Source organism: Pelmatolapia mariae, linkage group LG22, assembly GCF_036321145.2.
Source record: "Pelmatolapia mariae isolate MD_Pm_ZW linkage group LG22, Pm_UMD_F_2, whole genome shotgun sequence".
Classification (NCBI taxonomy): Eukaryota; Metazoa; Chordata; class Actinopteri; order Cichliformes; family Cichlidae; genus Pelmatolapia; species Pelmatolapia mariae.
The window spans coordinates 11,452,769-11,475,098 of record NC_086245.2 but is presented as its reverse complement, the minus strand read 5'-3'; the positions used below and the strand labels follow the sequence as shown (position 1 = coordinate 11,475,098).

Below are 22,330 nucleotides of genomic sequence, written 5' to 3'. Positions count from 1 at the left end.
AGGAAGATGAGAATGGAGGGCACCACGGTACCGAGAGAAACAAGATGCAGGAGACCAAAGGGAGGAGTGGAGGTAAGGGAGCAAATAGGGAACGCGGCAAGGGGAGAAGGGCAAAGCAGTGGAGAAATCATCGAGAGAAATGAAGGAAGTACTGCTGCGACGAAGAGGCAGAGGAAGTGACATGAAAATAAGAGGTTGCGAACAAGAGGATAATTGGGAAGAAGGTTATGCAAGGAAGTTGAAACTTGAAGAGGCACACAGTATGGCCTATAAAGTACACTGCAAGGAGCAGCGGAAGAAGCAAAGAGAGACGAAAAATATGCATCTCAGAGATTAGAAAAGTGACAGAAAAACAGAAGCTAGGACACACAGCAGGATAAATCAGCCATTTAAGGCCTGTGCTCAATAAATCATTACCAGAAATTTATATATCTATATATATATATATATATATTTAAAATAGTATGCTTATTGAACCTTCTGACAAATGAAAGAAAATAAGAGTTAATATCAATTAGCATATATGAGTTTTAATTTTTATCATATTTGCTACATCTGGCATCTTTTTGCAATTTGTTGCTTAAAAATATACAATCAAATTAGGTTTTTTGCTGGGGGGAAAAAATCACACTAATGATGACAAAGTCTCAAAAACTCACAAAAACCCATGTATCAAATATGATACACTAGGCATAGGGGGTTAAAGGAGTGACAACAAGCTAATAAGCATGAATACTAATACCAAATACCAAAGAAGGATGCAGTAGGAAGTAGTAGCAGCAGGAGTAGTGGTAGGGATGCATGAAAAAGACTCATAAATTGATTTATGTGACCATTTCCATTTCTTCTTCTGAAATGTCATATATGTGACAAAAATGAAATAGCAGATGCAAAGTAGTACTCATTGGAAGGTTGCTTCTTATTGAGTATGAATTCAATATGACTGGCCTTTACATTTTTAGTTTGATTTCAGATCTCGGTGGAGCGCAGTGGCGAGGATATAAATAAAACTGTGCTGAACCGCTTCATGAAAAAGGAAAGAAATGGTTATTATGATTCTCTCGGTATGAGGAAATGAAAGGAGACAGAAATGTGGGGCTAGGGGAGCAGGGAGAAAGAGACTACAGACATGCCAGTGTACCTGGGCATCAGCTCTGTGAAGGGAGGAAGAGGAGAAAGAAGAGGAGGAGGAGGAAGGGTGGAGAAGGAGGTCGAGAGCAGCACCACGCTAGCAGGAGTTACATTGGAAGAGCCTGAGCAGACGCTGCTGGGAAGAAAACAAGGAGGGGGTGCCATTGTCAATTCTGGCTCTTTTCATGAATTTAGTCATTCAACACAACTTTGGATCCAAAACAGATTTTTCTCTAAAATCTAATCACTGGAATATAGTGGATGCTATCAAGTAAACATACAGTACAAAAAAATCATATAATATACTTTCAATTTTTTAAACAGACCTTGCAGTCTATTTCTAAAACTAGAATTACAAGAATTCTGGAGTGATTTTTAAATTTCACAACTTCAAAAGAACCAGATGGCAGAAGGAAATGTGTGGATGGTGAATGCTAAAATTTCTGGCCAAGCTCTGTCACTGTCTGCTCAGCTTCTTCAAATGTTAGTTTTGGCAAGACTTCATTTCTCTTTAAGCCCTATTCATGAGCAGATACGTTCTTTGGGAGGGGGGAAAACAAACTTTTCATGTTGATTGACACTTCATTATTCACATCTGTGAAATCCTGTCAATTTAATTGAACTATGCCATCAATTCTATTTTTTACAAATCTGTATTTTCATTTCCTAATATTCTGTCATATGCATGAAGTGGATAGAATTTCTGTTTTAAATGCCAAACAGTTTGATACATAACCCCCCACTGTGACCTCAGCAGAAAACAAAGTAAATTTAAGACATGTTTCACAACCTTTGCAAAAACCTTAATGTAGAACCTCTGTAAAAGTCAACTAGCAAAACTACTGCATTAAAATTTTGCTGCTATACTTAACAAATTAGTAGATTTTCCCTTTGGTTATGTGAATAGCATTAACTATGGGAGCAAAAATGTTGATTGTTCTAGTTGTATGACATATAGTTATTGCAATGAATGGGTTAAGTGAGTTTTTTTTATATAGTTTTAGAGAAAAAATTTTCTACACAATAAAAAAAATAATCTAAATCAAGCAGAAAAACATAGACTTTCTCTATAAATCATATACTTCTAGCCTTTAGTACCCTGATTAAACATTTTGGCAAAACCGGTTATGTTAGCTGGAGAAGACTAAAAGAAACCAGGGCACCGATGAATGTATACGTCTTATCCTGGCATCTGATCGATAGCCAATTAAAACCCACTCCCTTGTCATGTGTGGATAGAGTGAGTGACAGCTTGATACCTGTCAAAGTGGTGGACATGTTTAATATTTATTGATGCTATCATCTCACCTCATCTTATGGCTGGCAATAAAGCCAAAGCTCCTACAACCTTAGCATTGCAAACGAAACACCCAAGTGGCCGTATTTTAAAAAGTCCATCCTTCCATCTTCTTCTAATTATCTACTTCATCATCACAGGGGAGCTAAAGCAGATATCACAGGCCAAGAGTCTTGCCATGTTCCAGAGACCTCAGAACTCAGATGTCAGGACTTGTGAGTGACATTATTCCTGAGTTAGCGGATTCTTAGCATAGTCGAGCTATTAGAGCTAAAAAACATATTCACAGATAGAGACTAATCATTGCTCTGTGTATGACTTAATGAGTTGAAAATACAAAACAGTGGCAGTACAGATTAAAAGTTTACTATTAATAGTTTTACTATTGTTTACGTTCAGTGCCGCCATCTTGGATTGCTAACTCGGGGGTACGTTGTTCTGCTCCAACTTTCCGAGTGGGAGTTGAGGGGGTGTTGCACAAAAAATCTCCAACTTATTCGGGGAACGCAGGGCTCCCATCAGACAACTGTTCACGCTCACATTCACACTTACAGCCAATTTAGAATCACCAGTTGACCTGGAGTGTGTGTGTTTGGACTGTGGGAGGAAGTTGCTATGCCCAGAGGAAGAAAATGCAAACTCCACACGGAAAGCTGGCTGGTCGAGGATGTCAGAATAGTTTGATAGGTTTTGTGTGTGCTTTTGCTTAATTTAATCAATCTCTATGGCAACTTCAAAAATCGATCATAATTATAACATTAGTAATAATGTGCACTTTTATGCAGCTGTACATTTTTAGGTACAGTCACTCACACTTTAGGGTGAGAACTTTAAAACAAAATAAGAGATGGATGTCATGTAAATTACGCTGGTTCCGTGTCAGCTCTTTCAACTCCGTGCCTAAATATCCTAGAATAATGCAGGTGCAGAATAATAGGTGAGAGAGCATGAACAGAATCCTAGCTGAGATATTAGGCCGGAGGAGATTTACAATATGTATGGCAAAATGCATGTAAAATTAGGTAATTAAAAAAAAAAAAAGTACACTTTAACTTTTATCCATTAGTATAATGAGATTCACTTTATTCCACTGCTGAGTTTTGCTTTACTTGGATGAGCCCTGCTACCACATAAGTATCTCTCCCTTGGGGCAGATAAATAGTGTTACTCTAAAACCTACTCTCACACAAAGATAAAGACAAATATAGTTTCAGCTTCATTTGTAAGTTATTACTTACAAAGGTGTTAATTTAAACACTATCTGGTGAATAATAAACCACAAGACTGACAAAATGTCTTTATGCATAAATAACTTCCAGACATAAAAGCACTGATCTGTTCAACACATGCATGCACCTATACACTGCTGTGTTTGAGACCTTTTTTCTTTGCTTCCCCATCTCTTCCCCTTTGAATCCTACTTTTTGTTACTGTGTCACCAAGTGTCATCAGCCCTATGAAATGACCCTCATCTTTAATTTCCTGCTTCTTTCTTTCTTCTTGAACTCCTCTCCATCCCCTGTTCTTGGTAACTTGTAACTCACTCACCAGACAACGAAACACACACACACACACACACACACACACACACACACACACACACACACACGCAGACATTCAATCAGAAGACACAGGAACGCATGCTGGTGTGGCTGGTGAAGGGTAAACAATCCTTGCACTGACCAGTCAAGCCTGGGCTTCCTGGAGAATGTTTGGGCAATGCCCTGGAACTCTGGCTCTATCAAACTCTGTCAGGCACCACTGGATTCTGTGTGTATGTGTGTAAATGATAGGACAGAGCATCAAGGTGAAGTTTCAAAGTGAAGAAAATACAAAATACCCTCTCTTATCTCATCACGCCCCCACCACTTTTCATCTGTTTTTATTACCACATTATGCTAATAAGAGTTCATAATAATTTGTATGTCACTGTAAAGTGACTATGACTGATGATGAACCTGTGCTTAAATAACATCTTTATAATGGTGAGACTGAGCTGCAAGAGTTACTCAGTTCATCAGTAAGTGTATTACCATAAAAGCAATCAGCAACTATTTTGAGATTTGATTGAGCCTTAAAGTAATTTTCTTGCATACGTAAATTGCAAGATAATGGGAAGCAATTCTAGGGCTTCTGGTACAAAAATGCTAAAATATTTGTTGTTTTTTTAACTTTTACTATTAAACTTAATCAGTAGACTGCTATAGGTTGTCCAACACAAGATATCTGAAGACTAAGAGAATAGTCAATGCAGAAAGTTAAATACACCAATTATGTGGTAAAATATGGCACGATCTGTTGTAGTGGTGTACCCACACATGGTAATTCATACCAACACACAGAAAATAAAATCACTGGTCCTGTCACCCTCCCCTCACCTCAAACCCTTGCTGCACCGAGTTCTGCTGGAGGTTTCTCTCTGTTAAAAGGGAGTTTTCCCTTCCCACTGTCGCCAAATGCTTGCTCATAAGGGGTTGTCAAATAGTTGGCTTTGTCTCTGTATTATTGTAGCATCTTTACCTTTCTTGGCCTGATATGAGGCTTTATAAATAAAATGGAATAATTTCTTTGTGCGTTTTGGACTAAGAGCTGCAGGAACAGAAGGGGTTAAGAGGAGGGAGAGACAAACCCCATGTCCATTACAGAGGCACAACTAACGCACTCTATATTAAAAGTGAAAAATGAAGTAGGTTTGAGGACCGTGCATAGCATCAAGGGCACATCCATAAATGTGAATATGTGCCGTAAATGCATTTCACTGCCAGTGCCCATCCATGCCTTTATGTGTGTGCAGTGGAACTCATTTGCATGTGTCTGTGTGAACAGGCAGATCGATGTAACAGAGACCCTCCAGCCATAGCTGTAAGCTGGCTGTCTTTGCAAACACGAACATGGTAATTGAGGCATCACACCATTCTCCCTTTGTCTCTATGCAAAACATGAAGAGCTAGTTAATGGTCCAGCAGCGATGAACAATGGAGACCACTTGCAATGAATGCAGTGATGGAAATAAAAGAGTAAGATAACCATTATTATTCACTGTGAGGCTGTGCACAAGGGCATGATGCTGCCTTCCTCAAAGCAAGAATTTATTTAAATACTTGTGTTGTGTGTGTGTCAGAGCATGTGTCTACTGAGAATAAGCACCTTGTTGAATTTTATGCTTTTTCTACTACAGTGCTGTTGCCTTCACTTGACTATGTCTGTGAATGTTTGTACATCCATTCCTATATTTTCCTTTAAAAATGTTTGACTGATATCCACCAATGTGTATGACGCTGCTGTGAATGAACAGGATCCAGTTTTTCGCCCAGCTGAATCGATCATTGCCCCGTTTGTCTGGATCTTGAATTGGTCGTGGTGTCTATAACACAGCCCCTCTTTATACACACATACAGAGAGTGTAGCTGTGGAAAAAGCCCACTTTACTTTGTATGGCTGAGAGTGCAGCTTCAGTGAAGATCAGTGTATCCATGTGTATGTGTGTTTGTGTGTGTGTGTGTGTACGGAGAAAGAAAAGAGGATGAACAAAAGCTATACAGACAAATCTTTGCACAATGTGTTGGAAAATCTCCCTGGACAGACTGAACAGTTGATTTGCAGCCAAATGGAAGAAAAAAAAAAAACATATGCGTGTATGTGTACTGTGTGGGAATAGATATTTGCCCTCTACTCATGTGCTGCATATATGATTGAGAGTACAGTAAGAGTTGCGAGTCTGTGTGTTACTGTGTAGGCGTATTTGAGGTGAGATGGTAGAATTCAGAGTTGGGCATGAGTCAAAGAGCAAAATGTTTGGAACAAGCAGAAATCCACTCGCTCCCTCTGTCTGCTCAGCTGAATAAAACATGTAACTACACGACAAGATATTCAACTTCCACATCATAAAATCATTTAATGTTTAACAGTCAAGACACTCAAGTCTGGCAAGTTATGTTAATATGTATTCGTCAGTTATTATGATTGCCTACATTGTCTTTAGTATTATATTGCAATGCATGAGCCTGTGGCACCAATGTAGTCATTGCAGGGAAATGTGCAGCAACATCTACTAATCACCTGAGGACTAAAAGTCCAATTAATTACTTAAACACCTATGCTCACAATGCCCCACTTTACAATTTTTAAAAACATTCCATCATAACAATTATCTTATCTAAATTGTTGCATTTCATTTGCGTCACTTAAAAATGACCCAAACTGAACCTAATTGCACCAGACTGCCACTTTAAGCCCAGCTGAACTAAAAGAAAACAGAATATAATAAATAAATAAGTAACAATAATAACTATAATAATTTGAAACAAAAACTGAATTTAATTAAACTGAGCAATATGCAGAAAAACATTTCCCTGAAGCGTGAAGAGTAATTTTCATTAGCTGTGAGTCATTTTGGTTTAAGGTTAAACGTTAGTTCAGTTTAACAGTTTTTTATCCTTACTGAAAAAGGGAAAGTAATAAAGCTGAACTTTCCACTCTCATTATAAAACAACGTTAAAAAAAGACCCTTTGATTCAGTGTAAACCCAAGAGGTAGAGCAAAATCACTTTGCAAACCATGTGTCTGCCGTTATACAAGTGACACTACCTAAACCTTTCATCTCAGCTGTTTTAAACAGCTCCATTTCTCTATGTGGAAACTAATTAGACAGCAAAGAACTATGAACTTCGAGCCAAAAAAATGATCAAAGAAGGTTTTGACCCTGCCAACATTTTCCCCCGGGTGCGGACAGCGCCATTATCAAGCTGATGTCTTTATGTTTCATATTAAACGATGGTGAGTGTGACTGCACAACGCAGAATCACTGTTAATGTATGGTCCTTTTACAGGATCCTCTCTTACAGACAGATTACTATAATCTGGATTATGATGGAGCAGCATGTGACGGTTAACTTAATATGCAGCTGAGTCTATGATGCGTACGAAGTGTGTAAAAGGATACTAAAATCTGGGAAGGCCTTCACGAACCATAGGGAGTGGCTAGTGACTTAATCTACTGTGTACATGTTTACATCAGTACATTCATATCTACCTCCTCCAGATGAGCAGTCCAGCTCCCATGGAGAGCAGCATAATGAGGGCAGCCACAGACACGACAACAATGATCACCACTGGATTCTGTTCACTGGATGCCAGTGCCACTGCAAATAACAAAACATAGTTATTACACATATAAACAAACACACACACCTTAACCGAACAACATAAGTAGCAGTTATGAGCCTAGGAAAGAATCACAGGGACATTTGTGCACATCATCTTGCTGACATTCAGCTGAAGAAGAACACGAGCTGAGGACAAATTATGAAGAAAAAAATTTTGCTTTAGTAAACAAGAAGCACTGACATCAACAGAACAGCCTCATCTTTACAGTCACTGAGTAGTTGTTCTAGATGCTGTTTTATACTCTAGTGTATCAGCTGACATACAATTATGCACATTTTCACATTTTAAATATTTCTCATCCATGTTAGTTTCAAATGTTTAGAGCTCGCTGTTGAACTTGTCTGTGTTGCAGTGGGCGCCTGCTACATCCTGTTTTCTTACACTACCTACACTCGGTTCCTCTCGCTGAACATGTTACTTATCCAAACTGCATTTTAAACGGAAGTTTAAACTACACCTTAAAGCACAGTTAGAGTCAAACATCCAGCCACAAACAATGCAGTAATTTTCAAGATAACCCTTTCTGATTTTATTGCAGGTTTAAGGTTGACAGGACGACATGTTGAGATGTGTTTTCCTACAGTTTCTTTCCTTTGTTTTCATTGTTACTTCACCTTCGTGCATGTAATGCATGATTTGGTCAGTTTTCAACTGAGTGGGAAGCACAATTCCAAGCTGTTTAGGCTTAAATGTCAGTGTTGATTAATATTCACCGTCTCCCACACAAAGTTAATTGACAGATAAATGTAATAGCTGTATGATTTGTTAGTTGGTGATGCAGTATATGCGGTGATCAAAACATTTTATGAACCCACGAATAACAAAAACAAACATTTTTCTTGAATTGGACAGCCAGCCAAAACCTTTAAGAAGTGTCTTCGTGCACGTCAGCACCGCTTTTAGCCATTCACACATGTGAATCTATTCTACTGTGTCTACTGTGTCAAAACTCTTTTAAGAGGAGAAACTTGTATGAGGCAAAGACAGAGACTGTTTTAACGCTGTGAGAGGGTGCATGATGGCATGTGCACAGTTCACATCACTCGTGTCAATTTTTCTGCCTTAAGCCTCAGTTATATTTTCCACGTCCACGAGTCCACTCGGGTCTGCTCGGTCTGAGTGACAAAATGTCGTCATAACACGGAAAGCGCGAAGGTCGGTGCAGATGTCTGTGCGCCTGGCTGTTTTTTTGTGACCGCGCAGACTTGTCCGCAGAGAACTGATATTATAGCTGCCCGGCCATCGAGTCTCCAGCTGTCCGTGTCCACAACGGAGTATAATCAAGGCTTTAGACACCTCATGGTGCCGACTGAACTCCTGATCTAATTCGCTGTATTAGAGCTTGGACAATGGTCAGTCATTCTGATACGGAGATTAATTTTTCAGCTAGATGCAAGTTTGAGGTCCATGATAAAGTCACAATTGCAAGTGGTCAGATCAGGAGCACAGAGAGTGCTGGAGGTAGGGCCTAAATTTGTATCAAGGAATCACAAAATGTTTTGATCACACATTATAAAAGTTTCTGCAAAAGTAATGCACCCCTCTGGTGCGAAGCAACACCACTATAATACTATAAATTCTCAACATTCCTCTTCCTGGATAAATACAATGGTTGAAAAAAATATATTTGTGAAAAGTACAAGGCAAGAAACAAGAAGGATATCAGCCAAACCCTGAGGTGGCATAAGGGACACTATATCAACAGGCACAAAGAAGAAACATTTCACAGCTTACTGCTAATATCTTGAATCTTCACACATAATCTTAGACACAATCACATCCCATATCTGTCTCACTAGCAGCACGCCTCATTGTGTGGGCTGGCCAGGTGCCTGCACCAAACGCCTACCCAATCTGCCTGGGCTAAGAGAAGGGAGTGGGGAGAAAGGAGAGAAATCAAGGAGGGGAAGGGGGGGGGAGGAGTAAAACTGCTACTCACACTCGCCAAGTGTCTGCAGCTCCAGGGGAGTGCTGTACGCCCCGTAATCAATGGGCGGCGGGGAGGAGGATGACGAGGATGAGGATGAAGAGGAGGATGATGTAGAAGAGGAAGAGGACGTAGAGGAGGAAGATGAGAGCGGGGAAGAAGACAAGGCTGAGGAAGGAGCTGGTGTTGAGAAGGGGCGGATGAGGAAGACATATGTGGTGCCGGGCTTAAGGTTGTTGACACTGATCCGTGTGGCAGCAGTCTTCACAGTAGAATAACTCTGATCCTTTTGTTCCTGCAGAGATCGAAAGAGAAGTGAGAAAGAGGGAGGAAAAAAAAACAACAAAAGAGAGAAACAGGAGAGGAAGAGGTGGAGGAGTTAGACGTGTAGGAGGAATTCATTTGTGAGAGGGCTTATTCATTTCCGAGGCACAGTTTGTAATTCTGGGAGATGTGCAAGACAACTTTGTAACAAAATCAGAGGCTTCGGTAATGTTTCATTTATTGAGACAGTGTTTCAAAGAGTCAGACAGTTTGGCACGCTAGTTAGGAGTTTTTAACTTGCTTTTAATAAGGGAGCATTACTCATTGCTTTGGGAATAAATTATAAAAGTTCCAGAAGGCAGTAACAGTGCGACTCCATTTATGTGTAAAGTTTTTAGAAAAACAAATATGGTGCTCATCTGTTGATGAGAATGAGTGACACCTTCTACAATGTAGAAGAATGGGCTGAGTGAGTAACACATTCAAATAATTGCAACACTTGCTTTGTAATATACTTGTTTTTGCATGTTATTTGCAAAACATCTCCATTTAAAACAGCAAGTATAAGAAGTCTGCCAGGATTGACACAGATTCTGGTTCCCAAACAATGAATTTTAAGGTTTTGGCGACTCCCTGACTTTGTGCAGCATCTGCATGAGGTTGATCTGATGGTTTTTATGAAAAATGGAATTTTTCCCAAAAGCTTGTGTGTGAAGGTCATCGTAGTCTAAGGAGCTTGGATTTCTTTAAGTTGCTTGAAGACGTTTCACCTCTCATCCGAGAAGCTTCTTCAGTTCAGTTCCATAGGAGGTCCATTGTGCCTCTTTGGGGGACACTCCTATAGGGCTTAAATCTGGGCCTCTCCACGATTTGACCTTAGAACTGAAGAAGCTTCTTGGATGAGAGGTGAAACATCTTCAAGCAACTTAAAGAAGTCCAGATGCTTTTCTTTCCAAGCTCCTTAGACTTCCCAAAAGCTTCTTATTAAGCTTAATCTTGGTCAGCAGGCCAGATTTTTATATGGAGCTTATTGAAAAAAAATAGCAATAAAACATATCACATCGTCATTAGCTTTAGCCTAGCTCAGTAGCAAATGTTAGCATGCCACAAAGCCTATCTGAGCGTGATGGGGGAAAAAAAAATCCCCCAAAGCATCCGTATGTTATGGTATTATTGTGGCATTATCATATGAATAAAGCAGCCACTGTGCCCACATAGAGAGCTGCTACATCCCTATGTTTTGTTCATTTGTGAACACAGAGGAGGAAATAAAGACAGCAGAAAAGTCAGATGAATGACACACACACACACACTGAAATAAAAAGAGATTAACTGAGAAACAGAACGGTTGCTGCTGCATAATGAGCGTACCCTGCAGAGTGAGCTAAGCTATGTGACAAGAGCTGACAGGAGAGAACTGAAGAGGAAAATTTGGGGGTCTATGTAGATCTGAAGTGCGAAACAACAACAGCACTCTGAGTTGACACTTTCCAAAGTCAAGTAATGAATACACCGAATTAATCATCATTAGTCATTAACAGTGTTAATCGTTCTTATTGTCAATAATGTTTTTTAATTATTATTCATATTACGAGTTTAAATAGTTCAATTTTTAAAATGTTTAACAAATCATTAAATTAAACAAGTGATTTTAAAATATCAGTAAACACCATGTGGGCTCAGACGATGACTGCGCACTGTGGTAAAAGAGACAAAGAAAGAAAGAGGCAACATGCTGACTAAACAAAGCCTTTTCTTTTTTAAACTTTAATCGGGTTTCTGCATTACCTTTTCATTTCATGGCTGTTCAACAATTTTCCTGTCTTACTCTCAGTTATACTCCTTCTATCACTTATATTCTCTTTACTCATCCGTTTCCCACATTCTGCTTTTTTTTTTTCCCTACACGTAGTCCCACTAAGCACTTTTTCATTTCTTTCTATCACTGTCTTACAAGCATATTTCCAACAAGTCATTTCCCCATCTTCCTCTGTCTCAAATACCCTCTTCACCCCTCTCTTTCTGTTACCACAAAAGCTTTTCATCCCTTCAAAGTACACCACAATATTCCTCTTGTTACCTCTTCTTTACCCCGCATCTTTCCCCACCCACCTCTTTTCTAGATTTGTTCCCGTCTCTCTCTTTTTTCATATAAAGATCTGGGAGTAGAGCAGCAAGGAGCGGAGCTTTATTAAATATGATGAAGCATAGGGAAGAGAAGAAAATGTGAAAACTGGTGAGAGCTTGCCACAGCCAAACACAAAGACCTGGCATTGCCAGAAAACACAGTGTGTGAAAATAGACAAGTGTGAGTGTGACAGCTGTCATTTTATGTCCACGACAGATTTACTGTAAAGACTAGTCGCAATCTGCTATGCTATGCAAATGAGCGTGACACGGCAGATGAAATTACAGCGGGTGTTCATGAAAGAAAAAAAAATTAATAAAGATATTCATTTATACATTAACTGGGCTATGAATGACTCTGAAAAAATATTCTGGAAACAATAGATGGTTGCATTTGAACATATGGCCTTCTGTGATCCTGCAGGGAGTGCTTCCAAGTGTATGTAACAATCTCGGCTTTTGTGGGAATAATCTTGACCTCTCAGAGTAGCTCCTTAATGTCCTTTAAAAATTTGGTTAATAAATAAATTTCATCAAGACACTGGATTTACCAAGGTTATTATAGTACATGTGAAAGAAATTTAGTTAACTAAAATAAAAATACAATCTAGATTAAAAAAAGCACAAGTGAAATGATTTCAGAACTTGGAAAAATCCTAAAACAAAATAAAAATATAGAGTTTTGGTATTTGTTGGTTTGGTATAAATTTTATTACAACTTGCCTGATGAGGCATTGATGGAGGTGTTTATTATTTTAATACCTGTACTGATTTTTCAAAAACCTGCTTTTCATATGACTTCCTTAGCATTTTCAACAGCCCAAACAGCTGAAACAAGAAAATCTCTGAAAACTGAAACTAAACTAGTTTAAAAAACAAAAAGTCAAACATGAAATAATAATAATAAAAACTAAAAAAAATAGAAGACGTGAACATGAAACATAAGCCTGTTAGAGCCATGTGGTACACATCTATTATAGTGGCACGGCCTCCCTGTTTATCTCTGTTCTGTACAGCAAGTTCTGTACTTCTTGTTCTTGCTATTAATATTGATAAACCTGTTATAGAAGTAAATTTGATCTTTAATATCAGCCATGAACATATCTCACTTCATTCTAATGGCAAAGAAAGAACCTCCAGAGTGCTGAACTTTTCCTCCAGTGAGTTGCTGAATACTATTTATACCAAGCAAACAGGAGAGAAATTAAAGTTTACTGCAGCTTTACTGCAGTGAGGAGTGGGTGTAGAAAATTTGGTTGGGCATCAGAAAGTCACCAGTAAACAACGGACTTCTGAGGGACTCCATATGATGCATGTCATTCATTTTGTGAGTTCTTTCCACTATAGTTGGTACCTTTAAGTCTTTCCTCTCTCTCTTTGCACTGATCTGTGCATATCTAATAGTAATCTTATCTGTCTTAGGCTCTGGAGCTGCATGTTCCTGATCTGCAGTTACTGTCCCAACAAACCTGCAGGGCATTTATTATTATATTGCTTGCCGTGTCTCTGTGCACGTCTTTCATGTTTGCTTTTCCCTCGTCCCACGTGGTGAAAGTAGATGGCCAACCTCCCAGAATATGATTCTGCTGGAGTTTTTCCACTTTCTTCAGTAAAACTTGTGTTTTTTCCCCCCTCCTCTACAAATAAGACTGAATTCAACTGATATTTATGATGAAGTAACAGCACATATACCTTTTCATAGTATTTGACTTCATATCCTGTCCGGCTGCTGTTGGGATAAGAGGGCTCTCTCCACACCAAGGTTATGCTCTTCTGTTCGATCTTCTCTGCTCGCAGTTCGCTGATAAGAGATGGTGCTACAGAGGGAAAGGAGGCGAGAAAAAAGAGGAGAAAGCTGAGTTTAGGTATGGTGAAAATACAGTGGCTACAACTATGATGTCTACCTTGACTCAATGAGCAAAGGTTAAGGAAGGAGTACCATCAACTCTCTTAGAGAGAAGAAGCAGGCACTTATATGTAGTACACCTGACTGGATTTCCAGATCAAAAGGAAGAGAGGGAAAAGGTGTGCATGAGAGGGCTCACAGGAAAGTCAGGTATAAAGTATGAGAGGTAAGAGATTAAATACTGAAGCTAAAATGTGTCAAAGCAGGTAACTGCCGATGAGTAGACAAAGGCTGTCTCCCTCTTTCCATTTGTGTGTGTGAATGATCCTGTACATCGGGATTGACAATATATCAATACCAATATGGCCTGAGTGACAAGTCTTTATTGACACAAGACAAACGGACAGAGGCACTCTTAATCTTAACTTTCTATTTCTTCTCCGGGTCTCTTAATTAAACTGACCTCACTTCAGTGTTTTCAGACCGAATCCAGAAAACTGCACCGGAATTTAGCCTGACACATAATTCAGCTCTTATTGATCATGTCAGTGCAATACATGAGGAATGATTCTGTTCAAAGCTTATCCAAATTTAGATGCAGTGCATAATGACAGTTGCTCACAAAGCAAACACTCTCATTACTGATGAAAAACTAGTTCTTTGATTCTGTGTCAACAAATGACAGGCTGCGCATAGTATGATAATCAGCAAACACCACCCACTCTTGCTTAAGTGCTAATTATACGGCTAATTATACCATGTGTAATGAAGTTGCAAAAAGGGTTGCCAGTCAAAAATACTAAGAAAAATAATGTGGTGTATTTGGCTTAAAAGGCCTTTATGTTAGGAAGGAGTGGTGCCATTAAGGCTGGGCGACAGGGTGAAGTGGCAGAGAAGTTTACGAGGGGGATTTCTAGATTTCATTTACTTAAATGCACATCAATACCTTGAATAGCATTCACAAATATCCAATTAAGTTCCATATTTTCTGTGGTTTATTTTACTTCCCTTTTGTAGTGCTTGCTTTTTTTTTTTTTTTAACCTTAATTCATTCCGACAATAGTTACCCCATCAGTTCTTTCCAGGCCCATTTCTTCCTCATCTCCTCCTTGACCTTTAGCCATCAGTTTGTCTCATTGCTCCTCGAAAAAGGCCACTCTAATGAATATGTTCTGTCTGTCACTCACACGTAGTGAAAAACTATGTGAACACATGAAATACTGCACACATACACACATATACACATGCACGACCTCCTCTCAAACAGCAGGATAATAGTCATTTTAGGCAGCAGATCAAAGGCAATCTGTCAGCATTGCTCTCTCTCAGTGTCCACCTCCATCTGTCATTTTTTTATGTCGCTGAAAACACAGGTATAATGCATTTTTCGTGATAACTATGTGACTTTTTGTTTCATGTTGGAACTAAGGCTGTATATCCATATGTGTGTATAGGCTGATGTCAAGTTTGCCAATGGCCACTGCAATCACAGATGCATTTTATTTTTGCCCAATCAAGCTGAAAGAGGGAAATCCGGGCCATATGGAGACTATTAGTGTGAAAAAAGGATTAAAAAATTAATTTTTTTTCTTTTTAATACAAAAGAATCATTTACTTAGATTCAGTGATATTAACACTAGTTATCATCAACACACCAAATAAATCCAGACATTCCTCAGCAGCTGTCTCAGAAGGATTCTCCACATTCGCTGGGCAGACACAATCAGTAACATCAAACTATGGGAAAGAACCTGTCAACTCCCACTAGAGGAAGAAATGAGGAAGCGAAGATGGTGCTGGGTAGGGCACGCTTTTACGCACATCGCCAACCAACATCACCAGGCAAACTCTCAGGTGGAACCCCCAAGGCAAGCGAAAGAGAGGCCACCCAAGAAACTCCTGGAGAGGAGACCTCGAGGCAGAAGCAAAAATGATGGGCTACACCTGGACCCACCTAAGAACGGCCCAGGACAGAAATCTCTGGAGATCTACCTTTGGCGGCCCATACCCTGGGAGGTGTGATGGGCAGTAGCAGTAGTATCACCAAGACATTAATACTCACCGAACACTGTATTAGTTACACCTTGCTAGAACCTGATAGGAGCATCTTTTGCCTTGAGTACTACCTTAATTCTTCACACCATAGTTTGGATAAAACAAAATGCTGAAAACACTCTTCAGAGATTTTGGTCTCTGGTGACATGACAGCATTACATAGATTTGATGCAAATTTGTTAGCCAACTCTCCTTTTCCAACACATCCCAGAAAGCTCTACTGGAAATTTGATGACTGTGGAGGCTATTTAAGTATCGGGAACTCATTGTCATTTTCGGGAAACAAGCTGGAAATGATTTGATCTTTGTGACATGGTGTTTTCTCCTGGCCTAGCCTCAGCTTCTTGTTCTTCTCTCTTCTGCTGCTTTAAGGTTTGATGTGTTCAGACATGTGTTTAAAGATACTCTTCTGTATATCCTGGATGTAATGTAAAGAACCCTGGTCATTCTCCTCCGACATCAACAAGGCATTTTCACCCAGATAATGGGCGCTTATGGGATATTTTCTCTTTTTCGGGCTACTCTCCATAAACTCTAGAGATGGTTGTATTTAAAAATCCCAGCAGATCAGCATTTTCTGAAATGCTCAGTCCTGCAAAAACAGCTATGCCATGTTCAGTCCCTTAAATCACCTCCATTCTGATGCTCAACTTCAGCAGGTCACCTTGACCATGTCTTCAGTTGCTGCCATATGTGTAATCAGTTTATTCTAATAAGTATTAAGAGTGAGCAAAGGTTTTAAAAATAGATATACATATTAAGAGCAGTTAGAGATCTTTTGAAAATATCATCATTACTTTAAGTCCTCAAGGTATTCTGAAGAATATTCCTGCATAATGTGAACACGGCAGATTGTACAGATGCATACACAGTAGGGGGAGAGTAGTCGTGGAAACCATAGGCGTTCTAAAAAGTTGTTATGATGTTAATGAACACGACACACGAATGTAAATAGACATAAGCAAAGAAATTATTTGCGGTGATTAATGAATATGCATGGGCATTAATTAAGTGGGAAATAGAATAAAGTATGTAGATGGTATAGTTAGGAGAAAATAAAGGGATTACCTCCACGATAAATGAAAGGACTAGACAAACAGAAATGGAAATAGTAAAGATATTGGGAGGAAAGAAGAAAGCAAAAACTGTTAGTAACACTTGAAAAGGTATTTAGGTCAAAATTAATTTTTTACCATTAAAAAAAGCATTAAGCTTAATGTGTTTAAATTACAGAAAATAATTACCTTCCATGTTTATGTGTTTAAAAACTACTGAGTTAATGAATGAATTTCCTCTATTATTTATTTCCTCTGTTAAAAATATGCACCCTAAATAGATGGAAAATTTATAGGAATCTAAAATACATAATCCTAATCTTATTAGAGCTCAACTATTTTGAGTGAATGCTTGAACAGACAGTCCCTACTTTCTCAAAGCCTCTGACACTCAAATACAAGAAGAAAGGTAGCTTAACATACTAAAGCAAGAACACAGTGTCAGCCTGCTCTGGAGGCTATTGTTTGCTATTCTTTCCTTCCTTCTGTGCTGAATTATGCATAAGACTATTCCCTTCCTCCAAACCGTGGATCACATCACAACTCAATCTGACACACAATAAACAAGTGTGCACTACAATACAAAAGTAATACAAAGGTTAAAGCGGCGCTTCCACCTCAGCAAAGAAGCGCTGTAACTTGTTCGGCAGACAAACTAGCATCAAATTCGCCCGTATTTGAAGTGCTTTAGCACATAGGTGTGCAGACTGTACTATTACTTTTTTTCTGCCCTGCCATCTACCAAATGTTCCTTTGAGAACAGAGTAGGGTTCATCTCTACTTTCAGCAGATTTACACATTAACTTTCAGTGGCAATGATCAAATATGCCACATTTTGAGGTTATATTTTTACAACAACCATAATTACAAAAAAGTTAGAATGGTCTGTAAAATGTAAAACAGAATGTAATGATTTGGAAATCTCACAAACCCATATTGTATTCACACTAGAAGACTGAAAACATATCAAAGGTTTAAACCAAGACATTTTTGTTTGTTTTAGTATTTTTGATGGCAGCAGGACGGCTCAAAAAAAGTTGGGATGTGGGCAAGAAAAATTCAGTGGTACTAAACAGAAAGAGCTGGAGTAGAATTTTGCAATTAAATGTGTTAATTGGCAACAGGTCAGTAACAAGCGACAGGCAGAGTTTCTCAGAAGTTAAGATGGGCAGAGATTCACTAATTTACAACAAACTGTGTCTACAAGTTGTGGAATAATTTCAGAATAATGTACCGCAATGTAGAATTGTCAAGACTTTTGAAATGTAATCATCTACAGTACATAGTATGGATTAAAAACGGACATGAATCTGTTCAGAGGCTCAGGAACAAGAAATAATTGTCTGTGAACACAGTTCACCCTGCCATCACACAAATGCAGGTTGAATCATGCAAAGAAGAAGAAACCACATGCAAATATGATCCAGACACACCACCTTCTACTCTGGACCAAAGCTCATTGACAATATACTGAGGCAAAAGTGTTCTGTGGTGAATTAAATTGAAATTTCTGCATCTTCTGGACTAAAGAATAACATTCAGCTTGTTATCAGCACACAGTTCAAAAGCCTGCATCTTTGATAGTATGGGATTTGTTAGTATCTGTGTCACTGGCCGCTTGGATGTCTGGAAAGGCGCTGACAGTGCTGAAAGGTGTACAAGTTTTAGAGCAACATATGCTCCCACAAACTAGTCCAGACAAAGAAGAGAAAGAAGCTGTATCGGACAAGAATGGAACAATATTCCTTTCCCAAAAGTCCAGGAACTGGTTTCATCAATTCCCAGATGTTTACAGACTTTTCTTAAAAGAAGATAGGCTACACAGAGGTAAACTGTCACAACTTTCTTGAGATGTAATGAGCTAATATTTTTCTTAGAATGATACATTTTCTCAGTTGAAACATCTGACGTGTTTTCTGTTGTAAATAAAATATGGGTTTATCAGATTAGAAAAAAAAGAGCCCTACGGTACTGCACTACCAGTGTGCTTGGTTCTAGATGGCCTGAATTGTTCAGTGACCTTTTCTCTCAACTGACCCACTGAGAAAAAAAGCAGTGTGTTCCAGGACATCCTGATTTATAAACCAAGCACTGAGTAATAATATGAAATAAGAAAAAACTAATTGCTGCTTTTTGCCTTTCAGCATCATGTAGAGGAATGAGTAACACACTTTACTGCTGATTTTAGCATGACCCCCAAAATATAAAACATGACAAATCCAACATAGCGTCACATCATATTTTCAGAGGACTTTCATCCTTGCTCCCCTGCGGCTTGCAACCTGGCTCCTGGGCAAAAAGCTGGTTGTGCTGGCTCTCTGTGCATTTATCATTTGCAAGGATTAAACAAAACATGAGCTCTAATTAATTAAAAAGGGGAACAAATTAATCAGAACAAGAGCATAAATTAATCAAAACGTGAAAAACGAATGAATCAAAACGTGTGCGCACATTTATTATGCACAAGATAGCATTTTGTGTACTCAATATAGTAAACTATAGCCTCAGAAGATTTTCTTTTCAGTGTCTACTGACAGGCTTAGAAGATTTAGCCATTTATGAAGGCAAGTAGATGTGAAAATACTGTCCATTCCCCACTTCAACACACACTCAGCACACACGAGCATATGGGAGGGAATGGTGGGTAGCACTGCATTTGGCTTTGTATTTTAAAAGAAAGAATCGGTGCAGACTTCTCTCTGAAATGTGTTTTTGACTCACATTTACACAACTACATTCACATAAAAACATATACAACTGCATGATGATTTTCAAAAGCAATATAGAAGAGGTGATGGCTTTGCAATAGAAGTGCACGCCAGACATTTCCAGTCCCTCATCTTGCAGCAGAAATCGCACGGCAGACATGCTCATAGGTGCCCATCACAAAGATGAATGGCTTCTGATAAGGTCCTATATGAATGCCTTGCAGTACATATACCAATCACTAATACAAGTATAGGTCTGTAGACTCTAAAAGGGACACTATGAATTTTATAGGCCATAGTTCTCAGCTAGAAAAGGACGGAGTGTCTACTCAGGGTCAGGAACGAATTGCTGCCCCAAGTGGAAGCAGGAGAGGGGAGCGGGAGACTGACAGACAGGTTGGTGCAGCACGTACCATAACAGGGATCCTGTACCAGTCTACTGTGGTGAGGAAAGAGCTGGGCGTGAAAGTGAAGCTGTCAGTTTACAAGGTTGATCTACATTCCTACCCTCACCTATGGTTATGAGCTGTGAGTAGTGACCAAAGAAATGAGATTGCAGATACAAGTGGCAGAAATTAGATTCCCCTCAAGGGCATCTGGGCTCAGCCTTCAAGACAGAATGAGAAGCTTAGCCATTTGGGAGGGGCTGAGAGTAAAAGTACTACTACTCCACATCAAAAGAAACCGACTGAGGTGGTTTGGGCATGTGACTAGGATGCGTTCAAGGTGAGATGTTTTGGGCACATCCTAGGAGGCTGTGTATTTAATTCAAAGTGACTGATTGGTTTAATCTTCTAAATACCACAAATGTTTATTTGAAATAACTGAAAACTAAGTGATAACAGAGTCAAAGAACAGCAAATAAGCTGACAAGTATTCACATGGATTGTGCTTGTGGATCACATACAATTGGCAAGAACACAAGAGATTTATATTTTACAAAATATTTAGAGTAATTGCAATTTTTTTTTTAAAATAATGTGTGTTTTTCTTTAGATGACTAATGAAATAACTAATAATGATTTTAAAAGAAATGTAGTTTGCTAATATTTATTTATTTATGATTGCTTCTTAAGGTCAATCGATCTTGGGATCACCAGAGACTCCAGTTGTTAGTCCATGTATGTTAAATATGTTGGCGCTGAAACTAAACTCTTAAATCAATATATGTAAAGTGGAGGTTCTGACCCTGGTATCATTTTTTAAATTTAAAAACTGTTGAATATAAAATACTGAATGTTTACACTACTATAAACAGGAACATGACAAGGTATCTTAGATTTGTTTCTTGGTTTGGTCTTGTTTTGGTCTCTGATTTGCCAATTACCAGCAGAGCAGTTAACCTCCTAAGACCTGAACTCTTCCACTGCATGCATTTTTAATTTCTCTTTGCTATTTGGGCTGATTGGGACCTGATGAATGTAAAAACAAAGAATTACCAGATTTTTTTTTTTTTACCTGAATTTTGTTTCTGATAAAAATGAGATTCAAATATGAGAACATTCGTTTAAAATTTTGATAGAACAGTGGCGGCATAATGTCCTCGTAAGTGGATATCAGGCCCTTGTAGAGCAAAATTTAGTATTTTGGTCTAGACAACCCAAAATGTGATGTCCACATATGTGGACGGCAGGTCCTAGGAGGCTATGTTTGACATTGTATGTACAGTTAAATGATTCTCACAAGTAAATCTTTTTTATTAGGATGGACTTAATACATTGTATCAAATGATCTTTCAGCATTTTGCTCCTTAGATGAGTTAAATACAGAAGTGCAGGAAGCGATAACTTGCTTTTAGAATTGTGTGGGGTTAAAGAACTGAAAAGACTTTAACAAAAACCCAGGTTCTCATAAGTTCATCTTCGGATCCACTCAATAGCCAGTGCTTTCATTACAGAAACTCTGGAGGTTACATGGCGGCTCTGTCCTCTCTGTGGCAAGTAGATGTGTGAATAGACTTTGGCAAGAAATGGCACCCACTGCTGTAGGCTTTTGCATCCAGGTGTACGGAGGCAGCTGAGGTGCAACTGGCATCTCCTTTTTGTTATCAAAGGAGACAGGCGGAGGAGCTTCTCTCCCCGGGGGGACAGCACAAACAGGGCCGAACATCTCGCAGTCATTCTTACTTTTTACTTCTTCCTCACATCCGTGGATCCTCTCCCTGGGAATTCTCTCTTGCAGTCTCTCCATCTCCTTATCTCCTTTTCCCCCAACACAGCCTTGTCTCCGTCTTTGTTCTTAGGGGAATCTGTTGTTCCCTCCAGGTTTGTGCCTCCGCTGAGATGGCATCCATTTTCAGAAGGTGATTTCATTGTTCTACTTCTCACTAACTTGTGCTACCCCATGTGTCAACGCATATTAAAGACAGTGAATGATTACATGCGAATCTATAATGAAAAGATATGCACAATGGTAGAAAATGTGTAAAAGTTGTACACAGGAGTGATTGAGAGAGCCGTATCTGTCACGCATGCGCTTGGTAAAAGGGTCAAGAGGAAGCAACAGTGGTGATCCCTCTGGGCATAGCACCACTTACTTCTGCCTGGAGTTAAAGGGATAGTGCAACAATGTATGAGCCTGACAGCAGAGGACTGGGAAGCAAGCGCCACTCTCCGGGACGGAAAAATGGAGCCAACACATAAGTGCCAAAAGCTCCTGTTTCTTAAATGGCCTTTTGAGCTTGGCTTCAAAAGCAAATCAGTCCCTGTAGACCAGTATGTTAAAAAGCCCAACTTTACAGGAAAAATAAACATG

At 39.1% G+C, this 22,330-nt stretch overlaps 1 protein-coding gene across 1 annotated transcript in view; it reads right to left on the bottom strand.

Moving 5' to 3' along the window:
- The window catches only part of LOC135932855 (ephrin type-A receptor 7-like), a 155,903-nt gene that overhangs the window by 18,648 nt on the left and 114,925 nt on the right, over positions 1-22,330 (bottom strand). Inside the window, exons 6-8 of the mRNA XM_065470562.1 lie at positions 13,605-13,729; positions 9,534-9,816; positions 7,461-7,569 (exon numbers count right to left, since the gene is read on the bottom strand). Coding sequence (XP_065326634.1) covers positions 7,461-7,569; positions 9,534-9,816; positions 13,605-13,729 — 517 coding nt within the window. The remainder of the gene's footprint in view (positions 1-7,460; positions 7,570-9,533; positions 9,817-13,604; positions 13,730-22,330) is intronic.